Source organism: Chaetura pelagica, unplaced genomic scaffold (assembly GCF_000747805.2).
Source record: "Chaetura pelagica isolate M959 unplaced genomic scaffold, ChaPel_1.0 scaffold314, whole genome shotgun sequence".
NCBI classification, from domain to species: domain Eukaryota; kingdom Metazoa; phylum Chordata; class Aves; order Apodiformes; family Apodidae; genus Chaetura; species Chaetura pelagica.
The window spans coordinates 1,140,095-1,160,256 of NW_009953218.1; the positions used below are offsets into that span (position 1 = coordinate 1,140,095).

Consider the following 20,162-nt stretch of genomic DNA (forward strand, 5'->3'; position numbering starts at 1 on the left):
GAAGGGCTTGTGGTGAGAGGACCAGGGGGAATAATTTTAAGCTGAAAGAGGTGGATTTACATTGGATATTAGGAAGAAATTCTTCACTGTGAGGATGGCGAGATACTGAACAGGTCGCCCAGGGAAGCTGTGGATGTCCCCTCCCTGGAAGTCCTCAAGGCCAGGCTGGATGGGGCTTTGAACAAGCTGGTCTAGTGGGAGGTGTCTCTGCCCATGCAAGGGGGTTGGAACTCAATGATCTTTAAGGTCCTTTCCAACTCAAACCATTCTATGATTCTGTGATTCTGTGATGCAGTGGAACTATGAGCTTGGCTTTATACTGACAAACAGGGCCTTTACACTGCAAAAGGGCTTGGATAAGAGTCATACTCAGGAGTTTTAGACCAACCAGATCAACGCCTTCTACAGCAGGATAATAATTAAACCTGCAAAACCTAAGGCATGAGTTTATGCTTTTTATTAACAGAAATTTCAGCTCAAGAGAGAATAAATGCTGAATTCCTGATCCTGCTCTATGGATCATCTCTCTTTCCTAAGTAATGTAGAGGGACCAGCACAAGAAGACAGATGCGTGTGACATCGGCTGCCTTCTGCCTGCTGCCCTGCCCGCCCTCGGAGCTTGCCTGACGTCAGCGCCGTGCGCTGCAACTGTGCTGCTGACATACCATCCTCTGCTCTGTCCTTGCAGTGCCCTCTGCACTGTGCCTTGGTGGGGTTACTGGAAGACAGTCTTACAGATGTTTTCCTTAGTCCCTGCCCACACTCCAGAAACCATCTCAATTACAGAGTGTTTAGGAGTCCTGCAAAATGCTTCTCATTTTTTTCAGGCCATAAAGGTTTTAGAGTGCTGGTGAAAGTCTTGTGACAAACCAAAGTACTAACATCTTTCCTCAGCTATAATTTAAATTTTACTTAGTCAAAACTCCCACTGACTTCACTAGGTCCTTTGAGATTTGGCCCTATCACATCAGTACATTGCAATCAGCTATAAAAGCAGCAACAGAACTGAGTCCTGGAGAGTAACATCAGAGTAACATACATTATTTCCATCCAAGTAAAAAGATCTTCTGGGATTTTCTTTTCTGGCCAAATCTAAAGCTAAACACATTACTCATCTATGCACAAGTCTGTTTGCTTTCCAAGCCAAAACACACTAGAAAAACAGGAAATAATAAGACTGTGATATATAAAACTAGGTTGCTCTGCTCTGTTAATTTGTCAAATCCACAAAATGTGTTTTCCATTAGCTTTCAAGTATGGGGTGAAATGTTTGGTGCATCTCTCTATCCATCAATTAATCCATCCATTCATCCATCCATCCATTCATCTTATTTTTTCTAAGAGGAGCAAAATTCAGCAGTTTTCAGCTTATAGCTTAGAACCTTTTGTTTAGAGAAACAACTGACATAAGAATTCAGATTGCTTTTTGTTCCTACTGACAAAACTATCCCTGTGAAAGGGAAGTAAAACAGAATCAAGAACCTCACTCTTCAAAGTGCAGTTTTACTGGTTGGTGCCAGTCTCAGCAGTTCAGTAGGCAAATTCCTTCCTAAAATCCTTCCTAAAGGCAGGTAAGAACAAGGGGAAGGCCTTGGAAAAATCCCATCAATTCCCAAGTGCACTGCATTTCTCCCTAAAAAGTAGCATTCACCCTTCCTTGCACACTCCTTAACTTGCACTCTCTCACCAAACCTCCATGCAACAAAAAAAACCCTGTAGTTCTTTATTTTCTGGCCATGTTTTCAGAACTGAATGAAATAATTTCGTGACTGGTGATTTTTTAAAGATTCTTAGAGAGGTCTTAAGAGTATGAATACTGCATTTCAGCCTCAGAGACTGTGGCAACTTTGGCACCCTGTACTAAAAATGGAACTCCAAACATTTACCATGGCTCTTTATTTTTGTAAATTAAAAATGTATAGATGTGGGAAGTGATAATCACTGAGTCTCAATACACTCAACCAGTTTCATTTTTAACAATTAATATCACTGTAAATACATGGGTATTTTTGTATATTCATTGTGCCTGTAATGACTATATGTGAGAAATCAAAAATTTTCTTGTAAATAAATTAATCCTAGACACAGAGCCCAGGCAACTGTAGTTCACATTTTCCTCTTAATTTCCTAAACATTTGAACAATACTAAACCTTAAGTCTAAAAATTACGTAGATCATGCTGTTAGAATAGCACCTGAATAGACAAGCAGATATATTTAAGCTAACTTTAGTATGATTCAAACACATACATGGTGATATTAAAATAAAGGTAATTATGTCCATGTGCTACAACTACTTAAGTGCATACCTTGTCCTATATTGAATTTGCTCAGGTAGGTAGACCTTTACTGGTGATGTAAGTCTCTGTGTCTGTTATCTGATCCAGTAATGTTTGGACATCACAATGTTCAGGAATTAAACCATAAGAATCTTCTGTGAAATTAAGACTAAGTCAGGCAATCAAATGGCCAATGCAAAATTAATGGTCAAATGGTTTATCAGTTCCATGAAATTATTCCAATCAGACCATGTCTTCTTCCTGTGCTCCCTCCAAACTTTGTATTTTATGACAGAAAGGTGGAATTGCCACTTGATAGGTATGGATGATGGGGTAGAACACAAACCTTTGTATACTTTGTTGGCCTCCTGAATCCACAGAAATACAGGTTCTGTCTGGTGAATTTGTGTTTACAATAGACAAGGAAGAGACAGGAATTACTGCTAACATGCAGATTGGGTGATTGCTGCTGGCAGTATTTATAGAACCAAGTGAATTCTAGGAATGCTGAATGTGTAAGGATTTTGCAATTAGGTGAAGCCAGAAAATGTCATGACAGTGGAGAATGCATGGACGTTTTGTCAAGACTAACCTAATCTTTGTCCAGGTGAGCTACATATGTGAAACTTAAGCTATGTATAGTAGAACATATGTTCATATAGTAAGTAATTAGGTATTTAAGTAATTGTGCCAAATTTCTCATTGGCATATACAGCCCTAGGTGCCTGTAAGCTTACACTACACACATCCTAGCCATGTAATCACTGCTAACAATGTTGCTAATTTTTAAACAATCGCTTAAAAAACAAAACCAAAGTTTGCAGCTGATGCATGTTGCTAAATGCCAGACACTTAGAAGAGTGTCCAACAGTGTTAAGCAATTCCACATTACTTCACAGAAGCAGAGCTGAAAGATAGGACCCAGCAGAAAAGCCAAATATGTAAAAAAATGTGCCTCGTTTCTGTGGCAGGAACATATTCTTTCAATGGTAACTGAGAAGGGTTCAAAAATGTTACTGCACTTTGACCTGGATTTTTCAATTCTGAAACATCTTATATTCATGATCACATCTGTTCTGAAGGCTGAAAGACCAGATCATGTGAAGGACTTTGGTACCTGTAGTAGACCACGAACACCAGCACCCAAAACTGCTGCACTTCAAACCAATGCTCAGATACAACCTCAGCTCAGATGCATCCAAAATCCTTGGCTTTCAAATGTCGTGAAGGCTCAGCCTCTGGACATGTGCAGAAGCACTTCAGTTTTGATGGAGCTCACCAAATTGTGTTGTGTTTCATGCATGTACTACATGTACCTTGCCAGAATTAAGAAACAAGAGGTTCTCTGCCTAAGTGTCTTTGATGATCTGCTCCAGGAGATCTCAAAGTCTCTGTTATGCACCAGCAGGGACTGTCTCAGATGCTACAGATTCCACTTAAATCATGGTGTGGTTGGTGTGGCATGATCACTTTTTTTTTCACAGAGTGCCCCAGAGCTGCAGTTCTATCCTTTGCCTGGGAGCATTAACAACTCCTGTTTCACATCTCCTGTTTCTTGCAGAGACTGGCTTCACCACTGATCTATGATTTACTCCATCTTCCAGCTGAATCTGTGCCCCTGTGAAGAAAATAATTAACAATTTCTGAGACCTGAGGGAATGCCCAGATGGAGCCTGGCTTTGTGACTGAAGCCCTCTTGCTGTTAGGCAGGATGCTACTGGTCTTTTGGCTGTAAACGAGCAATACAGGAGCCGTAGTAAGGCCAGTATGGCAAGGGAACCTGCCCTAGAGGCAGCTCCTGTGATACTGGAGAGAGACCAGTTCTCACCAGCTGCTGTTTCTCCAGACAGTGGCTGAGACTTGCCACTGGCAGGGGCAGGACAGCTGGAGGGAGCTGGGAAGGAGAACACTGGGAAGGGAGCCACCAGCAGCAACTGGAAGTGACTATGAGGAGACAGAAGGCATATATGAGGGATAAGTGTGCCCACCTTCCTCCCCTACCCCCTGCTCTTTGCAGCCTCCATTGCACAGACAGCAGTGTGGCCAGGGGTGCTGGCTAGGGAAGGATGGACATTAGAGACTTGCATTTCAGGAAAGGCAGAATCAATGAAAACCACTTAGTACAGCCCTGAATAAACCAAAAGCATCTATTCTGGGAGCAGATGCTGGAGCTGAGGTGACTGTCCTGTCACCTGGGTAGCACGGGCATTTTTGCTGTATGGTGAGGAGCTGAGCACTCAAGTGGTGAGCACACTGCACCAGTAAATCCACACTCTGCAGGCCTGCTCCTTAACTGAGGAACTGTCTGCTGATTATGCCAGCTTTGTGATTTATCACTTGCCAGGCTGAATACCCTCATTAACAGCCTTGTGTTCTCAGTGAGATGTTATGTGCTGGGGGAGTGGGAGTGTTCAGCTGAGTCCTCCTTCCCCATTCTTCATAAGCAGGCAGTCTCTTTACTCCCCCCATGCAAAGCAAACATTCAGCAATCAGAGGAAAAAAGTCTAACTGTTGGGACAAATTATAAACTTCTGCAGCAAAAAGCACAATTAAGTCCAGTGACTGGATCTTTATTATAAGCTTTTCGCTCCAGGTTCATGCATGGGAGGTCTGGATTCATGTGGTGCATGAAGCTGGGCAAAGGGGGCACAGAGAATAAGGGATTAAATCAAAGGGAGGGTGGGGTGATGGAAACTGTGGGAGGGAAAAAGGAGTGGGAAGAAAGAAGGGAGGGGAGATAGGAGGGGTACAGGCAGTTGAAGGTTGGGAACAAGTTAGTGGGTGATCATACAGATGATGTGAATCATCCTGTGCTGATCTCTTCTTCCATTCTGTTGACTGCTGGAGCCATCCCTTGACAATGTTTCATTATGTCTTACTGAGAGTTAAGTAATTCTCATATTTCCAGTGAGCATAAGGTGAGCTGCTAAAAATAAAAGACTAGAAATCAGTAGGTTTTGGAAGAGTTGTGGGTCCTCACAGATGTGGAAATAGAGATAAAATGGAAACTTCAATGAAATAGTTTGAGTCCTTGCTGTCTGGAAGGCTTCCTACTTTTTAAAGGGGTGATTACAGTTCAATAATGTATTTTGCTGAATTGCGGGAAATGATTAATTTTTTGACGTGGCATCCCCAAAATAATTCTTTCCACTGAGCTGCATTTTTCCCATCTCATAATCGATTTGAGATGTGCAAATATTGGTATAGGATATTTGTGACTGAAGCCAGTTGCAGAGCTTCTTTCTGAATTAAACTCACCATCTACAAGACATCTAAGCATTTTTGTAAGGAACGTGAAGACAAGCTCTAAGGCTTTGTCTTTCCTTGTGGGCTGCAGGATTTGGCTAGTCCAGTTGTACAGAGTATGTATCATCTGTCTTGAAGACTTTTCTGGATCTGGGCAGGGATCTCTTGTACTTCATCTTCCACCACAAATATCCCCCTTGAGGTTCATTCGTCTCTCCCAGTAGTGTTGCCAAGAAGAACTAATTGAAGTAGCATCTAACAGTATTGTTGGACACGGTGAGTTTAATTTCCAAAGTGACTAAAGTAATCTTTTTCAGCTGGGCCTTGGTGCCCTTATTGGCAGCCATCTTGTTTGAGAGGATGACTCTCCGTTCTTCCCATCTTTCAGCAGAGTTGTCCGTTGCTAGATACTTTCTTGATGGAATTTCAAAAGTTTTGAAGCACCCACTTAATTTATTCGGGAGGGATTGGATGGAAGCTCTGGAGGAAAGTGGCATCCAGAGACATCTGGCCTCAGTAGAGTACATCCCTCTAGGCCACATGGTCAGTCTGGAGTCCCTCAAGCTGTACTCCCAGGGTGGACAACAAATTGGACAGAAGGTGGCTTTATTTTGCTTCAGCTGCAAGTGTAGCAGCAGCCTAAGTTCAGCTTTTACTCTCTGAGCGTAAAATTTCCTATATATTATCAATTAGAAGGGGTTCTCTTGGCCACAGTTTTGCTGAAGAACCACCATTTTCACATCAGACACCACAAGGAAAAACCCTGTCACCATGACTATATCCATGACTGATCACCATGACTATATCCAAAATGCTGCTGTATGTACTATACACTACAGGGACGTCACCTAGCAGCCAAGATCTGAAAAGAGAATAGAAGACGTGTGAATACAGGCAAGAAGCATTTGTTCCTTGCTTTGGAGAACACCCACAACGTGCATGGCAAAGCTCCTGTGCAAACAAAACCAAAATAAGCCCACCCAGGTGCTGCTGGTAGGACACAGCAGAAACAGCCTTCACAGTCTTTGGGTGTTAGATGTGTCTCTCTGACTTTGGAATGAAGAGCTGGAAACCAGAATGATGTGTGATCGCAGAAGTGCAGCTCAGGGCATATTTCCAAATAAAAGCAGAAGAATCATCGTCTTAGAGGGTTTCAATTATTTGTGTCTTCTTAATCAAGTTGGTTTGTCTGAGGTTGCGATTTATCTGTATCTCATTAAAAAGAGTAAACAACCTATAGTCATGGCTGGATAATGTTGCATGGGCTGGTCTTTCCGTAACTCCAACATCAACATGTGGAACTGCTGTAATTCAGAACTGGAACTGTTAACTAAACAAAAACAGGCTCTCACTTCATTTTTTATGTTTAAACCTGATTGCAAATCCCATATCCCTTTTTTTTTTCTTTTCCTTGAAATGCTGCTCAACATTCCACTGAGACTAGAAATCTTAATTAATTTATCAATAGTACTTTATTTCCAAAATGACATGGGAAATGGTTTCACCTATGACTGCTGTCAGAACTCTTCAAACTGGAGATGTATCAACAAAAATGATATCATATGTTCCTCATTGTTCTGAATTCTGTGCTTTATGACAAGATAGAAGAGGAAGATTTATCAGGGGCAGATTGCCGGATGCTGTCCAGAGACCAGAGAGTAGAGGAGGCCTTTAGCTCTGAACTTGGCTGAGTACTTGTTACCAAGCCAATAAAGTTCTGGCACTTTAACAAATGCTGCATGTGTATTTGAAGGTTTGAGAGGGAGACAATGAATAGTAAAATATTTTAATTTAATGTGAATAGAGTTAGCTCTGAAAGCCAGAGCAGCTTCTTTGCAGATGTCCAAATTAAGGCGCATCTCATTATATATATCTATAAAAAAGGCTTGAACATTCCAATTATCTAGTAAAAATGTGAGTCTTTTGTGATTTATGGAGACTGTAAGTTTTTAAAAGCTGATTCTCCTGTTTGTCCTCCTTGCTGCTGCTGCTGCTACAAACTCTGACTTCCAAGTTTTGACTAGTGATTGGTAAAAGTAGTTCATGTGAAAGATCATGTTTGTTTCTGTACTGACCAAATTGCTGTCTCCCACCAAATACAAAGACCTTCCAAGAGAAGGAAATAAATTTTCTACTCCCTATGTCCAGATTAATAGGCACAAGAGAGAAACCATGGAAAAAAAAACTAACAGCAGGAAAAAAAAAAGCCATACCAGCCTGGACCAAGATGACCAAGCAGGAAAAAACTTTCAGAGAAAGGAATGGTTTCAAATTTATTCAAAGGGTCTTCCTGGGGCTTCATAGTAACACTACATTTTGACCACTGTGCAAGGCTTACCATTCTGGTAGGATTAAAGGCTGAAAAGGAAACAACAAGGAGTCCTTGGAGGCTGCTGGGTATTGGGATATTGCTTGATATTAGCTGCCAGATATTGGCATTCTATGATACCCAGCAGCATAATGAAGAAGCCAAGATAGAAGATACAAGATACTGTCATGAAAACAACAACAAAGAGAGAGAGAGAGAGAGAGAGAGGGATAAAGAGAACCATTTGTTTTTCTTAGCTGTTTTTCTGGGGGGTTTTTAATCTTTTCAATTGCTGATTTTTTTTTTACATTCATGGGTTCTCTAACATGACTTCCAAAAAGTTTTGGGAGAAAAAGGGAACTATACACCAAAGAGCTTGCCAACTGTTACCAAATTTAAGGCAACTAAAATGAGGTATTCAAGATAAGAAAATCAAAGAAGTATCAAGATAAAAATTAATAGTTCAGGCCAAATGAAAGTAGCATTATGAAAATCAGCAATATTTTTTTTCAAGTAAATGTGAGAGTATGTGCACGGAGGAGCCCTTGGAGGAGAGTGTACATCAGCTTCACATGCAGCCATGGAAAGAAAAGAAAAAGGAAAAGTTTAAAATGAGAATGTTAATAAATGCTGTTGGTACTGAAGTGGTTAACAGGTAAGAGAATTGTGTGGTTAGCATGTGTATTCGAAAATTTGAGACTAAGAGAACCGAGATTAAGAGGATTAAGATAAGAATTATATTCTTATTGAAAAAAGATACTGTGTCAGCTCTGTAAAAACGTGTTTCTAACTGAGGTGTCAAGGCCAATTTTTCTGATTGTGTGAAGAAGAACTGTTGATTTAAGTTAAGCCATAAAGTTCATCTTCTGTTACAGAGAGAGATGGAAGCAATGGATAACATGCACAAAGTAAAAACAGACAAACAGATCATCAGGAACACACCAGTGGAGAGAAAGGTTGCTTAGCTTTGGTTTAATTGTGGGGTGGGGTTTTTTCCTTGTTTTTTTATCATATATGTACAAGTGAAAGGGAAAAGGTCTTGTATTATTATCAGACTGATTACTATAGCTGAACTTAAAAACAATAGGAAAATATTACAATACTGAGGAAATGTGGAGAAATGGATCCCACTTTAACCATGTCCTCATCTCCAAACGTTAAGCTGTTTCTCTCAGTAAGGATACAAGTACCTCCATTGTTAATAGGAGCCACGACTAAATGATCACCAATACAGAAACAATGTATTTAGATGCAACAAAGTACATAGAGGTGCATGTGACTTCATGTCTGTAAACTGCTAAGCACTATAAGAAAAGAAAATGTGAATCAATTAAGTATAGAAATGCTTATTACAGTAAAAAAGTTCTTTGAGAGATTGTGTAGCATCATGTGTAGTTTTGTAGCACTGAGGTTAGAAAAAAGGCACTTAGTGCAGGGCTATATTTGGGATATTTTAAAATGTTTATGGGAGGAAACTGATGGAAAGGAAATATATGGTCAAAACCAGAGGTTTGTAATTTGTGGAGACTGATAATAAAAACTTTCTGTATGGGTAGATTATGCAAGTATTCCAATTTAATGAAAAAGATGTGATTTTTTTTTTATTTTTATTTTTTTTCTTAAAGAGCCAACCAGGTAATGTTAGAAATGTACAACTATGTTAATATATGCCACTGGGGTCATATAGATGCAAATCCAGCTGCTCACTCAGGGGGTGGTAACCCAAAATATGTTCTATTTTAACCTTGCTATTATTCAGTCATAAGATAAAGCTTTCTGTGTGATTTTGCTGTCCAGATATTGGTAGCTTAAACTGCAAATCAGACTGTGCAAAGTGACTGTGAAGACTTGCACCTACAGCCATCAACTGATTGCTTGTATTTTAATGTAATTGTACGTGGGCTTATGAATAGTTTAGAAATGGGTCAGTTGTGTATGCATGCCTTTCAGTGCATAGAGTGAGAAAAATATGTCTTTGTAGTGTAATGTCCATGAAGGGCCTTGATTACAATTGCATGATATGCATAGAAATGAGCATCAAACTCTATCATGTTAAGGCAGTTGTTTGGTAACTTGAAACTGGTACCTTTAGGTACCTGTACTACTGAGATACTGGATTTGTCAGCTAGGTAGCTTTCCAGAAATTACAGTCTGTTAGAATAACAAGGAGATTACTCATATGGCATCCCTCCTAATGGTGGCTTCCCACAGTTACAGGCATTTTCAAATGGCACTTTCACTTTTACCGTTGTCATCTTAATTGTTATAATGATTTCATTAACTGCACAAATTGTTTTGGCTATGAAAATTAAATGCTTAGCAAAATGAATAATGGGAATAATGGCAGGACATGAAAGCAGGGAATTACAGACCATCCATAGGTCTGCAGCTGTCACTACAAGGCAGGACCAGGTAGGAAATAATAGATGACTCCTTGAAGAGCATTTGCTCAGTCGTGCTAAGGAGCTCTTTGCTAAAAGAGTGTTTGCTCACTGTTCCTGTGAGTGATACAGCTTGCAGTGTGCAGACTATGATTCTAAGAAACTTGAATGGGCTTTTTTTTTTAAGAAAAAAGGCAAACATAAAGAAAAAGGCCCTGTTTACAGAAGGACCAGTCTCAATGAAGTAGGAACCTGAAAGTTCTAGCACAGACATGCAAGAGCTGTTTTTCAAAGGAAGCTCTGCAGCATGCAGACATTTGAGCCAGGTTGTTCAGGGGCCCTTTGCATGGCAGCCCTGCCTGGGGTTGGAGAAAAGTGGTGGCACCTCCTCAGCTGCTGAGCCCCAAGAGAGAGGCTGAGAAGAAACCATTCCACTTTGCTCAGAGAAAGTGCAGGAATCCTATAAATAGCTTGCTTTTTATATCTGGAATGGAAATGGGAAGGTAGAGCTGTACCAGGCTTTTCCTGAGGATGTTCATTGCAGATATAACCTCTGTGATCAATGCCTTCCTGGGCTCTGTTTTTAGCAGCTGGAGTGAGATCTAAGATGTGCATCAGGTATAAAAAGGAGCTGATCATAGCTTATGAAAATAAGCATGGAGCATGAAAGGATACGGGAGTGTGTAGGAAAACACATGGGTCTTGGCATCATCAGGGTAAAAGGAAGAATGGCAGTCTGCAGCAGACTGGAAGCAAACACACAAGATATGTACACTGAGTTTTCTATGACTATCAGAGGGGGACGTTTTGATTGCCCGTAACACTCTGTATGTAGCATCAGAAAAAATATGTGCTGTAGGACAGGTGGCAGTGAACCAGGTCTCATGGGCTGGCCCTGCAGTAGTTTCTGCAGGAGTCACAGAGCACTTCTCTGAGCTTCATTGCTTTTCAGAAAAAGTTGGTGATGCAACAGGACAGATTTGTAGAAATTTGCCTTCAGCTGAAGAAAGATTCTGGGGCCAAATTCCTGTGTACCAGAATGGAAAGGGCATGCTGGTAGGAAGCAGCATCACAAAGCATAGTCAGAGAAATGGGAACAAAACTGCAGTGTCCCAGACCTCAGAACTGTCTAGAGACCATCAGAGAAAGGACAAGATTGGCTCAGAGTGATGTGCATCCCAGAAAGGCAGGACAACAGCCCTACTGTAGTGAATTCACTTGCTGTGAATACAGAGGACTAACACAGTAACAGCTCGTACCAGAAGGCAATAGTGCTGGGTTAGTGGCTTACAGACAACATGAAATCTTTCAGAACATAGAAAATTACCTCTGTAAAACAGCATGATTTTAAAAAGACTGCTAGTGAAGGGTAAAGGAGCCTGACATGCACCTCTTCTCAGGGAACAAATTAAAAAAACAGAGACCTCATCATTACAAAGATATGCAATACCTGGTATCAGTTTGTGGCAGCCACACAAGCCATCACAGGAATAATTTATTGATGCAGGATGACTCTTGTGTTACTCAATGAATTTATTGCACAGAATTATTCACACCATAGTTTACAAGAGCCTGGTGTTCCCAAACTAGGGTCAGCAGTCTTAGCAAAATTTAACAGGGAATCCAACAATCTATTTCCCAGTAAAACTGAAGGGTCGCCTTAGCATCCTGTTTCAGGGCCTGATCCAGTACAGTAATGCAAATAGTATCCTCAACTGTAACAACATTTTAAATGCATAAATCCAACAGAATATTTTCATACATTTTAAATCTCATGTCTGCATTTGTCTTTCTTTACCTCTACATCATTTGTGGAACTACAGTAATATTGTAAGATAAAGTGCAGAGTACCTGTAAATTAAGACCAAGTGGCAGTTCAGGCAAAATACCATAATTTTCCACTCTCCATACAGGGCTATAGTAAACTTCACCTCTTTTTCTGTGTTTGTTTGCAGGGTGTAACCTCAGATTCACTCTATACTTCTTGAGGGTTTGAATTTCGTGTCTCATTTTCCTGAAGCGTTGAGCAATAATTTTTGAAATGTCCATAAAACATACTTTTTAAGCAAGCAGAACACCAAGTTGGATTTCAGTCTTTATGTATGTGCACAAGTCGAAAGAGCCAAAAGGGCAACTGCTGCGAACTCTGTTCTGTGCCCTGGAACAATCTTACACGAGATGGATATGTGGTTTATTTTATGATTCAATTTAAAGCCTTTTCTGATTGTAGTGAAGTGACAGTATCCTTCTGTCTCTCCTGTCCTGTAATAGGAGACTTTGTTATAGGAAATCTTAGTGAAAGACTCTTTTGTTCTGCTTTTGCCACTTTAAAAAATAATTTTGTATTAAATGTGTTTATGTGCCTTCTGTCAATTTACTGCATGCACAGCTTGAGCATTCTAAATAGAGATGAAACTAAGGTTCTGACTTTTGGATCTTTCAAGAGTATGAAGTGTTGGGTTTGTCCTTTTTACAGAGAAAAGGATGAGTCAAGATAGTTCCAAGAGTGGGCCTGTGACTTTGAAAAAAATTTAGTGGTTTTGCCTCTGGTTTTAATAGTCTAATATTTCAGTCCCATTACTATTTGAGTATTTCTGTTTAAATGTCCTGATAATGTTATTTCTCTGTGTGTGTCTTGTCATTCTAATCTAGTATTTAATATTAAGACTTTCTTTCTGTTCCAAGTATCTTCTTCTTTATGAAACTTACATTTAATCTTTAACTAAATATGTATTTCAACTTAATTCAGCCCTTACATAAGTGGATACATCTCCCAGGAATGTGAAGGCACTTGACACACTACTCCTTTGTGAATGAACATGTTGGGTCAGAGTAATGGTGTTTTGGTAGCAGGGAAGGGGCCACAAGCTTGGCTCAGGTGAGAAGCATCTGGAAGCTCCCCTGGCTCCAGAACCCAGACCTGCCTCTGGCCAAGGCTGAGCCCATCAGTGACAGTGGAGACCTCTGTGATTAGCATATTCAAGAAGGGGAAATGAAACTGTGATAAGACCTCAGGGTGGAGAAGAGGGGGAGGTAAGAGCAATACCTGAGCAGAGATACGAAGCTCAGTGAGGAAGAAGGGGTAGGAGGTACCCAAGCAGAGGTTCCCCTGCAGCCCAGGGTGAGAGAGCAGGCTGTCCCCTGCAGCCCCTGGAGAAGCACGGGGGAGCAGCCCATGAAGGACCTCAGATGTGGACCTGCAGCTGTGGAGGACCCTGTGCCACAAGACGTGACTGTTCCTGAAGCAGGCTGTGACTCTGTGGGAAACCCACGCTGGAGCATTCTGTTCCTGATAGACTGCATGTCATGGGAGGGACTTATGTCATGGGAGGTTGTGAGGGACTCTCCCATGGGAGGGATTCCATGCTGGAGAGGGGCAGAGTGTGAGGAGTCCTGGAATCCTTCTTCCTGAGGAGGAAGGAGTGGCAGAAAACAGCATGTGATGAACTGACTGAAACCCTCATTCCTTGCCCTGCTGCAGGGGAGGAGGTAGAGAAATAGGGAACAAAGTTATTTGGTGTCAGGAAGAGGGAGAGGTGGGATCAGGTGTTTAAGATCTGGTTTTGTTTTCTCTTCGTCCTGCACTGATTTGATTGGTGACAAATTAAATTGATTTTTTCACCAAGTTGAGCTTGTTTTGCCCTTGACCAGACTTGATGAGTGAACCCTTCCTGTCCTTGTCTTGACCCATGAACCAGGACAATAGGGAATAAGGAACAACAAGAAGCTTAGGTAGCTGTTCATGAACCATGTAATTGTTTATACAAAGTTCATTGGACCCATTTCTTTGCTGATATTACACAAATGCATCAAAGCCTTCACATCCATTAATTGCTCAGCGACTCATGCTTTTTCTATTTTCTTGATGAGACTCTTGAGTGCTCAGATTTTTTGATGGATGTTGGTATTGAATCAGAATCTGAGATTCTTAGATAACCAGCCTGATTGCTGTCTCCGATTTTACGGGTGTTCCATTACTCAGACTTGTATATTTGGACTCCAGGTATAGATGGGAGCATAAAAAAGTGAAAACAATTGGATTTTGAAGGGTGGGGAAGAGATTTTTTCACCCTACACTCAGAAAAAGCTCTGTATTATCATTTTGTACTTTCCTAGAGATTACTAGCACACTCCTTTTTAATAGCTCCTCCTGACTGTTTCCTCCCACTTTTTCTCTTTCACAAAAGTCATAAGAATTTGTTGAAGCTCCCAGTACCTACTGGCTATTGCCACCAAGTTAAGGAAATAGATTAATTAAAGTATCAATAAAGGTCTTTTAATGTTATGTTTCTTTCAAATCCAAAGTATCCAATTTAGGTATTTCACTGATACTTTTCATATTAGTATAAGTAATACAAAAGAACTTTTGAAAAATTACTGAAGAAAGATTGCTACCCATTTTTAAAGATGCAGGGAGCAGGACACCCAGTGAACTCTGAAAAAAAGATCCTTGAGTATTTTTGGGATAGAAAAAAGCCCACTGATTTTAAATACTGAAAGAACCAAAACTGATAAACTTTGGAAAAGTATATAGTCTTTGTCATGCTCAGCCTGAGATAACAAAGGTTATTTTTCTGTTTAAACATCCTACTTGATGTTTTGACTGGACATTACCTTATGATGTTGTGATTATTACTAAACAAACATTTATAAGCATTTTCACAACTCAGTAGTATTTATTATTATATGTAACATTCACCTATCCACTTTTTAAATTATCTGTATAGTTTTGTAATTGTTTTATATGTTATGAACAAACTTTTTAATATATGCTAGGAAGACAAAGGTTCAATGAAAGGGGAAAATTGTGTGAGCAAAGAGAAAAATTAGATTTTTGAGAACTCACACACTGCAGCACATAAAAACATTCCATTCCTTTCAAACTAGATGTTAAAATTGAAATTAGTAGCTGGCATAAAATGGAAAATCAGTGTCATCTATTAAGTCAGCAAGCCAGGATTCTGAAAAGCCTCATTATAATTTTTGTCTCACCCTGAAAACCTAACATAAAGTGGAAATTGTATTCTTATGCTTTCCTAGCTTTCTAAGTATTTTCCAAAGTAATAAAAACCACAAAGCATTTCTTATGCCTCATTGCACTTTCAGAGCGCTATTACTGGGACAATAGCAGGTACAATAGAAACAACAGCCAAAATAACTAAAGGCCTGGGAGGCTGTGGCTGCTGATGACATGAAGGCACCCTGTTATCTAAGAGAAGAGAAGCAGATGATCAATGAATGGTGAGAATTACTTGGCTAGCTACGACCTAGAATACTTCCTCAATGTTTCTGAGAAAGCCATCAGTATTTCTTCAGTGCTGATAGAGAGAAAGAAAAAAAAATAATGTTTGTAAACCATTTATAGAAATGTTTTGAGAACAATGTGCCCTTGTGACCAGCCCCGTGACACTTGGTAATCAGAGCGATGGAGGGAAAGGTCTATTGAAGATTCTACAACAAATGGTTTTGTTCCCTTTATTTTTCAGTCTTCACAGTGCTGTTTTTGCACATTATTAGGCTTTTAGCAGATATGATAAAGTTCTAGTCCATGTTACAAAAAGAATAGCTATTACCAAATGCTTGTGGAAGAATTCACTTGAGCTAATATAAATATAGACAGAGAAGTTAGGAAACAAGCAAATTAACTGACTAATGTTATGGACCCTCACCCTGAAAAAGACAGCATGTAAGCATTTCAGTCTTGTCCAGAGTTATCTAACATGACAGGCAAGAGTTATTTCAGGGGTACAGGCATTCAGTTGATTTGAATTCCTTGAATATTCAGTGGAATACAATGCTGTTAATAGAAATGTAAGCACAGAACTCTGTTAGGCCTGATGATCTTCAAAGTGAGGGAATTATTTTGATGCTGTTGTCTGTACATAAAAGTCACAGGGATAGCTTTTAGGCAGATGGGCACTTCTAGTGTTCAAGTTTCTCAATTTCAGCTTCAGTTGAAAGTATGTCTTCTCCTCAGTATAAAGAAAAAGGATTAAAATCTGTCAGTAAATACAGTGGGTGAAATAATAGAGAAGTAATAGCATAGCCTATTGTAGGTAAGTGGAGGCAAACTGAGCCAAGGAATGTCTTTGGTACATCTTGTGAGTCTTGTTAAGGAAGGAAATGGAACTGAAGGAAGAAGCCAAGCACCAGGATGAATCAGGCTGGAAGAGAAGGAGGTTGATGTGCAGAGGGCTTGAGAAGTAAAGCTGGGTAAGAACAGCTTCTGTGCCCTCGTTGAAGCCAGGAACAGATCCTTGAGGCTGCCAAACCTCTACTGGCATGAAATGTCTTTGGAGGACACTGGCAATTGTCCCAGATGTACCTGTTGACACAAAGGATAATGAACCATTTCTGGTCTCATTAATCCAATCAGCAGAAAGTAAATGCAACCTTATAAAGGATGACATTTCACAGGACCAAATACCTGCTTGTTCTACTTGTGTTTTGCATTTTGACATGGGAGATTTTTCACATTAAAAGTTTCTTCACTAAAAGAGTATCACGGCAAACTAGAGTTTTCCTGGTGCCTTCATGTGTAGGTCTTCTAGCAGAGTTACTAAATGATACATGAGCTTAGGCTATAAATAAGGGTCATAGCTGATTCTTACCCCATTGCTGCTGAAAATCTTCCATTAAAATTAGTTAAGTTCAGATTTAATCCAAGCATTTTAGCTGCATATTCTGTCTCATTAAAGAAAAAATATTTAGTGGAAATATATCTATCTTCACAACACTTTACTGTGGACATCTTGAGGTAATTTCTGACCACAGAGAGAAAGGAAGTGAGAGATCATGACACATCAACTCTAACTGAAAAACTGGGGGGGTTTAAATCCCCAGACAGCCCCAGCATCTCTGAGGCCTACCTTTCACACCAGCCAGGTACTCCAGTCACTTTTACCTCACATTAATTCAGATACGGAAACTGTCCCTCACCATGTGGCAAGTAGGAAAACCAGTAGTAAAAACTGTTGTTCACAGTATCAGAGAATTGTTCTGGTTGGAAAAGACCTTTAAGATTCTCAAGTCCAGCTATTAAACTAATTCTACTAAGTCAGGTACTAAACCATGTCCTCAGGCACCACATCTACATGTCTTTTAAACACCTCCAGGGATGGTGATTCAACCACTCCCTGGGCAGTCTGTTTCAGTGCTTGATAACCCTTTCAGTGAAGAACCACAGTAGTCAAGTGCAGCCTCACTAGTGCTGAGTACAGGGGCATGATCACTTCCCTACTCCTGCTGGCCACACTTATTTCTGATTCTAGCCAGGATGCTATGAGCCTTCTTGGCCACTTGGGCACACTGCTGGCTCATGTTCAGCTGGCTGTCGATCAACACTCCCAGGTGTTTTTCCTCTAAGCGGCTTTCCAGCCACTCTTCCCCAAGCCTGTAGGTTTGCATGGGGTTGTTGTGACCAAAATGCACAACCTGATACTTTGCCTTGTTGAATGTCATAAAGTTGGTCTCAGCCCATTGATCCAGCCTGTCCAGGTCCCTCTGCAGGGCCTTCATACCCTCAAGCAGATTCATACTCTCTCCCAACTTGTCATCTGCAAACATACTGAGGGAGCACTCAATCCCCTCATTCAGAGATTTTATAAATACATTAAACAGAGTTGACCCCAACAATGAGCCTCGGGGAACACTCCTTGTGACCAGCCACCAAGCTGGATTTAATTCCATTCACCGAAACTCTTTGGACTTGGCCAACCAGCCAGTTTTCTACCCAGTGAGGACTATGCTGGTCTAAGCCATAAGTAGCTAGATTCTCCAGGAGAATGCTGTGGAAAACAGTGTTGAAGGCTTTACTAAAGTCCAGGTAAACAACATCCACAGCCTTTCCTCACCCAATAAGCAGGTCACCTTATCATATGTCATGGTTTGGGTCCGACACAACAATAAAGGAACAGCCCCATGGCCCCTCACTCAACTCCCCCCTCACACACACTCTGGGATGAGGAGGACAAAGCTCATGGGTTGAGACAAAGGACAAGGAGGGTTCTTCACCAATTAAGGTCCTGGGCAAAACAGACTCAACTTGGGGAAAAAAAAATAATAATAATTCACACTAATCAAACACACACAGGACACACACAACACACAGAGCAAGGCTTGCATATGTTACCCCACCCCTCCCTTCTTCCCGGGCCCAAATCACTTTGTTCCCAGTTTCTCTCCCTCCTTCCCCCCAGCAGCACAAGGGGACTAGGGAGGGGATTTAGAGTCAGTTCACAGGCTGGTGGTTCCTGCTGCTCCTTCCTCCTCAGGAAGAAGGATTCCTTACAGTCCTTCCTTGCCTCCCCACGGGGTCCCTCCCATGGCAGAGAGTCCTCCACAAACCTCTCCTTCCTGAGTCCTTCCCACGAGGTCTGGAGCTGCTCCAGCCTGGGCTTCCCACAGAGTCAGGGGCTGCTTTGGGAACAAACTCCCCTGGCACTGGGGTTTTCCAAAGCTGCACAATCAGAGTCCACAGGCAGCAAATCCTCTGGCCACAAAATCCAGGTTCAGTGGCCAAGTTCACCCCTCCTGGCACCTTCATGGAATGTTCCACCATGTTCCTCCACGAGTGCAGGGGCACAGCTGCCATCTCACCATGGGCTGCAGGGAAACTTCTGCTTGGGCACTTTCTTCCCCTTCTTCCTGACCAACCACCAGCACTGCTCTCCTCCTCCAGCACAGCTCTACTCCCCATAGGTGTCTCTCTGCTCAGGTGTTATAGCTGTTCTTTCATATGTTAATCGCTGAGGTGCATCTATTGTCCCTCTCATGGCTCCTTGGCTGGGTTTGGAGCAAGGGAAGCTTCTCAGCTTTTTATTGGAGCCCCTCCTTTGGCCCTTCCTCCTCTACCAAAAAACCCACCAAACCAATCAGAATATCATAGAAAGAGATCTGGTTCTTCATGCAGGACCTTCCTTTCAGTAACCGATGTTGACTGGGCCTGATCACCTGGTTGTCCTGCACATGCTGCATAATGGCACTCAGGATGATCTGCTCCGTAACCTTCCCCAGCACTGTGGTCAGACTAAAAGGCCTGTAGTTCTCTGGATACTCCTTCCAGCTCTTCTTGTAGATGAGTGTTACATTTGCCAATCTCCAGTCAACTGGGACCTCCCCATTTAGCTGGGACTGCTGATAAATGACGGAAAATGGCTTGGTAAACACTTCCATCAGCTTCTTCAGTACTCTTGGGTGTATTCCATCTATCCCCATAGACTTACGTGTGTCTAAGGGGTGTAAAAGGTCACTGACCATCTCCTGGTGGATTATGGGGGCTTCAATCACACAGGACAATACAAAACTAAGTTTAGAGAGTCTAGAGTCTTGAATGGAGAATAAGAAATCATCCCCTCTTCTTTAATTCTTCAAAGACACTGGAGTAATAAGTTTTTCCATGTTAATCAGTTCTGACTAGAACATAATCACTGAAAGGAAAAGGTCTTCAAACAAAAGTAAACAACAATTTATTTTTTTAACAAATAAAACGCCCATATGGGACAGGGAAAGTTCATGAAATCACTATTGGCTTAGCAACTGGCTAGAATTTTGTTTCAAAATAAGATGAGAGGAATTAATGATGACCAGAATTCCATGTCCAAATCGTTAAAAGAATACACAATAGAAATTACAGATGCATTTGAGACTCCAACTGGAATACTGTGTACAGTCCTGGTCCCCTCAGCACGAGAAAGATATAGACCTGTTGGAGAGGGTCCAGGGAAGGGCCACCAAGAGGATCAAAGGCCTGGAGCAGCTCTGCTATGAACACAGGCTGAGAGAGTTGGGGCTGTTCAGCCTGGAGAAGAGAAGGCTCTGGGGAGACCTTATAGCACCTTCTAGTACTTGAAAGGGGCCTAAAGGAAAGCTGGGGAGGGGCTTTTCACCAGAGAAGACAGTGATAGGACAAGGGGTAACAGTTTTAAACTGAGAGAGGGGAGATTCAGGT

The 20,162-nt window shown here is 41.2% G+C and overlaps 1 protein-coding gene across 1 annotated transcript in view; it reads right to left on the reverse strand.

The window, feature by feature from the left end:
• Positions 1 to 19,429, reverse strand: part of CPSF6 (cleavage and polyadenylation specific factor 6, 68kDa) — a 61,047-nt gene extending 41,618 nt beyond the window's left edge. Inside the window, exon 1 of the mRNA XM_009997762.1 lies at positions 19,220 to 19,429. Coding sequence (XP_009996064.1) covers positions 19,220 to 19,429 — 210 coding nt within the window. The remainder of the gene's footprint in view (positions 1 to 19,219) is intronic.
• Positions 19,430 to 20,162: the final 733 nt, after the last annotated feature.